This window comes from Nothobranchius furzeri, chromosome 18 (genome assembly GCF_043380555.1).
Source record: "Nothobranchius furzeri strain GRZ-AD chromosome 18, NfurGRZ-RIMD1, whole genome shotgun sequence".
Classification (NCBI taxonomy): domain Eukaryota; kingdom Metazoa; phylum Chordata; class Actinopteri; order Cyprinodontiformes; family Nothobranchiidae; genus Nothobranchius; species Nothobranchius furzeri.
In genome coordinates this window covers 43,842,300-43,851,251 of record NC_091758.1, presented here as the reverse complement: position 1 = coordinate 43,851,251, position 8,952 = coordinate 43,842,300, and the positions used below count along the sequence as shown (strand labels likewise).

The window sequence follows — 8,952 nt, the reverse complement described above, 5'->3', positions numbered from 1 at the left end:
GCTGAAGAAATTGTGTAAACTTCTGGGTGTGTCTTCCTAAATAAAAGGAACTCTAAGGCTTTGCCTGGTGTGTGAGCAAACTGCCGTTGTGTCTGGTGTGTTTGATTCTCTCACCCTCTGCAAAGTATTTTCACTTTGCAGAGTATTTCGATGTTGTATGTTTAAGGGTTGTTTACAATTTACCAAATTATGAATCTGATCCCTCTGTGTGTGCTCTGACTTTCTTTGAGGTAATATAGAAGCAATATTAGAAATTACCCAACAATTTCAGATCCAGAGGGTAGATTTATAATGTTAAAAATATCTGTACAAAACCAAAGCTTCTTTATCGTCAGCATATACTGTCCAAATATTGATGACCCTCCATTCTTTCATAATTTTTCCTCTGTACTCTCCGAACACTTGGACTGTCCACTTATACATGGAGGTGATTTTAATTTTTGGATGGACACTTTAACAGACTGGCTCAGTACAGCTGGGACTCAGCACAATTGGCAATCCACTAACATAGTTAAACAGTACATGAGTGATTATGGGCTTTGTGATGCATGGCGATCTCTTCATCCTAACCGTAGAGAGTATACTTTTTTCTCACACGTCCATCACTCTCATTCACGTTTGGATTATTTTCTAGTCAGCAGCTCATTGTTGGCTGACATTTCAGACACTGAGATACACCCCATAATTGTCAGCGACCATGCTCCGGTCTCATTAACTCTGGTAAATAAGAAGACAATCCCACCAAGCAAAAACTGGAGGTTTAATACATCACTGCTTAAAGACGAAGGTTTTATAGAATTTTTTTAAAAGGAGTGGGCTTTATATTTAGAACATAATGACCTGCCTGGAACATCAGCATCTATTCTTTGGGAGGCAGGAAAGGCAGTGATGAGAGGTAAAATAATCTCTTTCTCATCACATAGGAAAAAAAACGGAAAACAAACGTATTCAGGAGTTAGAAGAAATCATCAAGTCTTTAGAGGCATCCACAGAAGAAGAGTCAATGAGCAAATTACGTAAAGCTAAATTAGAACTTCATGGAATTATTGACAAAAAGACACAATTTTTAGCACAAAGACTACGAATAGAAAACTTTGAGCATAGCAATAAATCAGGTAAATTCTTAGCTAGCCAGTTAAAAATAAATAAAGAGAAAACTACCATATTTATTTACTACCAATTTTATTTGCACCTTATACACTTCCACCGACGACATTCCACACAAACACACACTTAGGGCCTTGGGAGTGAGCACATTCAACGGCATTTGGCAGGGGGATTTCTCAGCCTCATCACGAGTGCCGGTGCCCACTTCCAATTTTAAACTGCACTTAGACACCGATGGCTGAGGGTGTAAGTGGGGTGGTGCGGTGGCATCAGCTGGCATATGCCGGATGATGCCCGCAATGCCCACTCACCACAGCCATGGAATACACCTCATGATCACACAACACTATAATGGAGCAGGCGGAGGGAGACTAGGGGTCTTAGCCACCTCTGTTGTTGCTTGGCTTCCTGGGGCTGGAGGCTAGGAGGGAGATCTGGCCGTCTGGTTGGGGTCTGGGGTGGTGGGTTGCTGTGCTCAGCGTTGGGCGAGGGAGCCTGCTCATCAGCACCCCAGCAGAAAGGGTCGAACTCTGGTAACCGGTCATGGTTGTACCCCATGTGCAGCCGTACCGGGACCAGGGTGAATAGGGTGTGTATGGGGAGCATGAGTGGGTGTCCGGCGTGCATTTTTGTAACTCTTTGGTTGTATGTGCATGTGTGAGCATGAGGGAGGGAGTGTGTGACTTTGTTTGTGTATAACCGTATATGTCAGGTGGGGCCTTTGACTCCTCCCCTCTCCTGGGACCTCCTTTGACGATATAGATGTTTGTCTCCCCTCCCCCGACACACCTGGTGTGGGGTGTGGTGCCTTGGTCTGCCTGACTGTTCGTAGCTCCCGGGTCAGGGGGTTTAAGATCTTTGGCGCCTGCCTGGTCGATCCCGGTGGCTGCCTGGTGGGGTCTGGGTCCCTGGGCTCTGCTGGGTCCCTGGCGGGGGTGGTCGCCCCTGGGTCCCGGGCTCGGCCGGCTAGGGGGTGGGAGGCTGCGGGCGGGCCTGTGGGCTTGCCGCTGATATCTCCCGGGACTCTGCTGGCTGCTGGTTGTGGCCCCCCGGGGCAATCCTCTGTGCCTCTCGAGGGGGGCGGGGGCCTTTCTGGTTGCAGTCTCCTTGGGGTTCCTGTGTTCTGGGGCAGCGCCTGGATCTCTGGGACTTGGAGCTCCCCCCGTCTCCTACACATCTTTGGGGGGCGGATTTGTGGTCCCTCACACTCTCTGTTGGACGCTCCTATAGAGAAACCTTACATAAACAATCTAAGGAGCTTTGAAAGAAAAGCGTCTGGACTTCTTTGAGTTGCTTGAAGACGTTTCACCTCTCATCCGAGAGGCTTCTTCAGTTCTAAGGTCAAATGGTGGAGAGTCCCAGATTTAAACCCAGTGGGAGTTTCCCCCCGAAGAGGGAACAAAAGACCCCCTGATGATCTTCTACATAAACACAATGAGGGTGGGTGTGGGTCCTATTCAGCCAGAGTTTCGGGTGAGCTCATTGTGAAACCTGGCCCCACCCTATCATGTAAATTCCTGAGGTCAGATGGCCCAGGATATGCGTGGGCGTTGAGGCATCTGGGAAGGGATCTCAAAACTGGATTATAGATGGAAGACAGTTGGTGTTGTAAACCACCGCCTCTGTTCAAAGATGCCAGTTGCCACTAAATGCACTATGATTTATTATTATGTGATTGTTCAGTTAAACAATGTTGATTATATATTTCATCATCAGGTTGACGCAGTGATAGCTTGCTCCTGATGTATTGCTGTGTGTCCCATTTCTGCAGGTCTAGAAGCAGATTCTTGTTCATTATTGTTTATTTTTGTGGACCCCCCCTCTTCCCACCTTTTGTCTTTTCCTTTCTCTTTCACCTCTGTCTCCGTGTCTGGTCAGAATTACAAAGCATTCAAAAACGATAACAATAAAGTTTTAAGTATCAGGCGTGACATTAAAAGCAGACGCTTTGATGCTCCACCTGAGAGTAAATCTGTAAGGCTCGTCACCAGCATTCAGACATCTATTCTGCTTGCTTCACAGCCAGACAGGACACGTTTAAAAAAAATCTGACCACAGTTTTATGGCTGCTGCCTGAAAGGTCAAGTCAAGGTCAACTTTGATGTCATCCAGTCTAAACATGATGCTGCTCGAGTGTCGCAGGCAGATTTCTGCTCCATTGGAGGCCGTTATGTTTTGCCATCTAGACCCGCCGTAGCACAGCTGGCTCAGACCTGCGTGCGTTTGACTGCTGCTGTAAAGAAAAACAAACTCTCTTGCTTTTGATGCAAACAGAAAGTAGCCTAGTGAACTAGACCAAATTCTTGCTTTGCAAAGTTTGGTCTAGGCATGCTCCATTGGAACCTCAGCAGCTCCTACCAGGACTCTGGCTAGCCAATCACAGCTCTCTAGAGGGGTTTCAAACACATAAAGAGCTGTGATTGGTCCATAATGGTGGGCCAATCATAGTGCTCTATCTGCTTAGTGAACAAATCACAGAGCTTTATCCGCTTTGTGGGCCAATCAGGGCACTCTATACGCCTGGTGGGTGGGATGACGCAACAGAGTGAAACAAGAGGATGTCACATTCATTGTCCAGTGGAATGTGGAGATCATTTGAAAGACAACGGTAGAACCCGCCCCACAACCGAGAGCCGTCAATGGAGCGTGGCCAGACTAAATAATACATTTATTTAGTCTGGCTTGCCAGGCTAAACAGAAAGGACAACAACAAAACAAAAGTTGGTTTTAAACTCGAGTTTCATCCTTGGAAGTTAGAAGCCCCCCCCCCCCCCACTGCCAGCGTTTACTAGTCGTACATCCTGTGTGTTGTTTCAGCTGCAGAATGGCTGTGACCATCAGCTGTAGAAGACTTTGTTGTTTATGGAAAACCTGAGACTCCTACAGGAACACCAGAGACCAGCGAGAGGACTGAAACCAGCCATCCAACCGTCATCCTCAGCCTGCTGCTTACAACACAAACAAGCATGAGCGCCAGAAGTTGCTGTAATGTCTGTTTTTCTCTGCTTCTTTGGATGTTCACCGGTTCGGGTTCATCTCAGCTCTTTGGTTCACTGGAGTTTAGTGGAGTGCTCTGAGGGTGACGGTTTGCAGTCCTACCAAACAGGGCTGGACTCGACCTTTAATCTGGATCGGCTTCTATCAAGAACGAATAAAGAGATTTTTCAGCTCATTTGACAGTTTTCTGCATTGAAAGGATAAAACTTCACTACTTTACCCACCAAAGTGGGTTCAGAGAAGGGTCACCGGACTTTCTCAGCCTCCTTAAAGAAGCTTTACTTCCTATTTGTCATGGAATCTGTGCAGCAGCAAAACATGACATAACTGTTGCATCCAGGGGATTTTTAAAACAACTTTTTCAAAACTACTTATGCAAAAGTTTAACCTTTAGGAAAGACTCAAAACATTTAGTCTTCTGTTGGAGATATAAGAAGACACCGTCCGTAGGCAGAAAGACTTTAAATGTGAGTGTAGACAGCCTCATCCAGATAGCGATCGGGTAAATACCAGAAGCATGCTTTCTGGAGCAGGATGACATTAGCGTGGTCCTGACCTCGTGACACAGAGCCATGTTTTGGTAGAAGTGCTGTTAATGAGTAGTTAGAGGGCAGTGAACCTTTGCGATGCTTTGAGCTGGTCTCTTTTCTTATCTGTCTGCTCTGCTTTGTTGTTCACGTTGGAGTATGGCCTTGCTGCTCCGGTGTTCGTTACGTAGAGCGAAGTACCTCCTGCTGCCAAACATCCTGTTCCCACGTGTTCGTATTTTACACGCCCTCGATAAGACCCCTCTGACTCACGGGCAAAGACAAAAACACAGAAGAGCAGAGCGGTGACGCAGAGCATGAGGAGGCGAGCGTTAGAGATCTGGAGCGCTGTGGCGCTTTCTCATTAAAGTACTGGATGTATACAGTGTTTTTGCAGGATTTGCAAATTTCTGTCAACTCAGCAGCACTCAGCATGTCCAGTCAGCTGATTGTGGTAATTGTTGGGATTTGTGTGACGTGCATCTGTGAAGTAAACAGGGATCAATCAGCCGGGTTTCAGAAATGCACACAAACAGAGGTTTAGAAGAGGGGAGGATGGGGAAGGTCTAAGCAGATCTGGGTGAAGAGGAGGAACGGCAGGCGCTGCTTTGGTTTGGAACACTGGGGTAAGCTCTGGTGAGCCAAGAGGACTTGTGATAAAAGCACATTGTTTGACTGGTTTACGGCGAGAAGAACAACCTCATCCTCTACAGACAAGACCAAAGAAACCATCTCAAACTTCAGGAAGAGAAATACTCCTTGACAGACTCGGCAGCCTGGCAGGCTCACAGATTGTAAACAAAGACTACGTCCCTCTTTAGCCAGTTAGAACGGAGAAACACTGACAGTCCTCCAGCCGGCTGAAAAGAAAATCTGTTTCTATGTAACCTTCCTTCCATCACGGTTGAGACGTGAGCATCTTTAACACCACTGCAATGCCAAAAATAACCCAGTACAGACTTTATTTCATCAGACTTCTCAACAAAGCTGGTCTGGACCATCGCCCACACACTCAGTCCCACAGACGGCTGATGGAGAGCATCACTGCCTGGTATGGCAACACCACCGGCAGAGAGAAAGGCTCTGCATATTTGGACTCTATGTACATGCAACGCTGTCAGAAAAGAGCAGAGGGAATAACCAGACACACACACTTCCCCACACACCCGCTGCTCAGACGCTAAAACTGCTGGTTAGACGCTGCAGACGTGCTTCTTTACCAGCTTCTCACACGATGTGAAAGGTACGACTCATGTGTCCATTATCTGTGCACAAGAACTCCAGTGAGCCTGACCTGTAGGTTTCTTGCACAACTGATAACCTTGAACCTTGGATTAAGAGCTACTACCACTAATGCATCAGTGCACAACCTTCATAATCACCCCAGCAGCCCTCTTAGTTTTTTCTTTTACCTAAACAATATCTATTTTTCACCCCAACGTTCCCATTTTGGTGTCTTTGTTCACAGATACCTCCGTTCTAGCGTGTTCCCCACCGGGACGTTCTACTCATCACTGATTTACAGCTGCAGCGATGCTGTGACACAACTCAGCACCACCGATGAGGCCTTGGCACGGTTTGAAATTTCTCTGCAATGATTGCAGCATTCTGCACCGTCATAGTCAGCAGTTTGGGTTGAACGACAGCTACGGGATAAATTGTTGGTTTCGTTCAAAACCGTCAAAGGTTTCAGCGAATCAGACCTCCAACGGCTTCAATTTAAACGTTCTGCACAATCAGACGTGTTGATTCTTGTTTTCTGTTAAAGCTGCTTTACATGTTACACAAACCTGGAGAGCCTCGGCAGCCGTGTGTGTAGGTTAAAGATTTATTACCTGATAGAATCGAGCCGTAGAGACACAACGTACCAGATCCGTTCATCCATTAACCTCCAGTGATCTAAGTCTGGGTGATGGAAGACCCAGATCTAGGAGTGATGCTAAAAAAGTCCATCCCTTCCCCAGGGCCAATCTCCGGCTCATTCCGGGGATCCCGAGGTGTTCCCAGGCCAGAGAGGATGTGCGATCCCTCCGGCGACCTCTGCATCTGACCCTGGGTCTACTCTCAGTGGGACATGCCTAGAAGACCTCCATAAGAAAGAAACAGATGGATGAATCTCCTCAGCATACTGTTTTGATGAGGAGGAGAACTGTGTCTGCTCAGAGCTCCCACCTGGTGATGGAAGTCCCATCGTTAGGAGGAGCATCACTTTAGCTGCTTGTATCCAGGATCTGGGACCTCACAGGCGAGGAACGCTCTGTCCTTCGGCCCAGCCTTCCATTACAACCAGCGCTCCCAGTTCTGCAAATTCCCTGTCCTACCTTCACAAGTGAGCAGTAACGCTTCCAGTCTGGAGAAAGTATTCTGCCCTTTTCCTGAGTCCAACGCTGGAAACAAGCCTAAGAAAGCAAACAGCATTTGCTTTGGTCGTACAGAGGCTGGATGACCCTTAAAGTCACCCCGGCACCCTGCACAGAACACAAGGACTCTCAGTCGTACGTCCTTTTCAAGTCCACGAAACACGTGTGACCTGGACAAGCGAATTCCCACGATTCCCTGTGCTATGGAAAATTGGCCAGAATGAGTTAAACATTGTCAGAGAGAGATGTTGAACCTCGTGAATGATCCTGTGTATCATCGCAAAGGAGAACCTCCAGCCTGGAGCTCCTTGGTGCTTTTTAAAATCCGTTAATAAAAAAAAAAAAAAATCTTTCCACCTGAAAGTCTGCCTCTGAGTTCAACCGCTGCCAAGAAGTTAATGTCTTCGAGCATTTTGTCCCTACGTCTTCAGTGGCTGCAGCCAGACCTGTCACTCCATCTTTATTAATTCATAGATTTCCATAAACCCCTGCAGAGAAAAAACGTGAATAAAAAATAAACTTCATTACTTTCTTTACTGTCTGACGGTTTTCATTTTCCCTCACTTTTCCCACCAACCTAATTCGTTTTTTTCCTGTCCATCTGTCTCACACATTCTCATTTTCCATCCCTGCTGCTCGCCGTCTGTCTTTGTCGTTTACTGCTCCTCAGAGGTGCCCGAACTTCGTGATATATGAGCCTCAAGGCCATTTTGCACCTCTGACTTCTTCTGTGAGAGCCGAGGAACAAAGACACCTTGACTCTGCAGCTGTACACTTTTATTTTATGATGCAAGAACAAGAAAATGTTGCATCAGACTTTTTACAACAGAGGAAACAGAATTGTCTTGTTGGTGGAGATTTACTGACTGTAGAGGCGTGACAAGTAGTCAGGTTGTTTATTTTATTGAACCTTTTGTGCTTTTTATTCACCTTTCTGGGTTTTTGTCTGAAGTTTTCGTATTGGTTCAATTGCACCACCTAGTGGACGCAGAGCTCATTTCAACCAAATATGAATGTGAAATAATCAACAAGTAAACAAATAACCCTGTCGTTGTTCTTAATGATAGGGTTGAACTAACCCTATCATCAAATTTTCCTCAACAAAAGCTCAGTTTTAACCCAATAGTGTTTTCAGAAAGGTTTTCTGTGCTACTTCCTTTCAGAAATGCTGATTGGTTCAGAGTTGATTCAACAGGAAACATAAATAAAACTACATTTTCTTACTTTAAAAATGAGTGTTGCTGCTTTATTACTACACATTTCTGTAATAAGTTGGTGGCTGTAGGAGCCAAACAGAAAAACCCAGGAAGCAGTTAAGTTGTAATCTAATCTTGTGATGAGGTGTTTCTCCACCCTGGTCCTCAGAGCCCCCTGTCCTGCAGGTTTTCTATGCCTCTGCTACACCACACCTCGTCCACATGTTTGTATTGCCTCCTGAGGCTGACATCAAGTGCTGCAGAAGCCTGTTGATCACTCATTCATTTAAGTCAGGTGTGTGGCAGCAGAGACACAACGAACGCTGTTGGGAATGGCAACATGCAGGACAGAGGGGTGCTGAGGACCAGGGTGGAGAAACTATGTTTGTATGGGTGAAAGGCGAGGAGCACGGTAGCGATGAGACACTCACGAACGAATCAAATCTTTTGAACAGATGAGAGCCGTTTGTCTTGTACTCCGGTAACGAACCTCCCCGAAGTCGCCATTACCCACCGCTGTGACAGACGTCGAAGGAACGCTACCCAACCACGTTACCCTTAGGGACACGTTGCTCTTAATACCCCCCCCCCCACCCCCCCCACCCCGCTCTCATAGTTTTGCTTCGTTCAGACAAGCCAGTCTTTTGAACAGTTCTTTGAGGTAAACGACTGACTAATGAACAGCTCCCATGAAAGAGCCATAAGGTCCATCACTGGAGCAACCACAAGGAACCAGCAGCGAGTGAAGAACTGTGCAGAGGTGAA

General features: G+C 46.6%; 1 protein-coding gene across 2 annotated transcripts; it reads right to left on the bottom strand.

Moving 5' to 3' along the window:
- Window positions 1–367: 367 nt before the first annotated feature.
- Window positions 368–8,687, bottom strand: LOC139063943 (proteoglycan 4-like). Of its 2 annotated transcripts, none has more exons than XM_070547173.1 (2): window positions 6,804–8,687; window positions 368–6,718 (listed from the first exon to the last, which is right to left on the bottom strand). In XM_070547173.1, exon 2 carries the CDS (start codon window positions 2,282–2,284, stop codon window positions 1,649–1,651), a length of 636 nt encoding a protein of 211 aa, XP_070403274.1. In that variant the 5' UTR covers window positions 2,285–6,718; window positions 6,804–8,687; the 3' UTR covers window positions 368–1,648. The 2 variants fall into 2 exon arrangements, with proteins under 2 accessions (XP_070403274.1, XP_070403275.1); XM_070547174.1 differs by having other exon boundaries at window positions 368–7,479; window positions 7,569–8,687.
- Window positions 8,688–8,952: the final 265 nt, after the last annotated feature.

Excerpts from the sequence above, each read along its gene's own strand:
- LOC139063943 (XM_070547173.1), bottom strand. The coding sequence starts at position 2,284 with ATGTGTAGGAGACGGGGGGAGCTCCAAGTCCCAGAGATCCAGGCGCTG.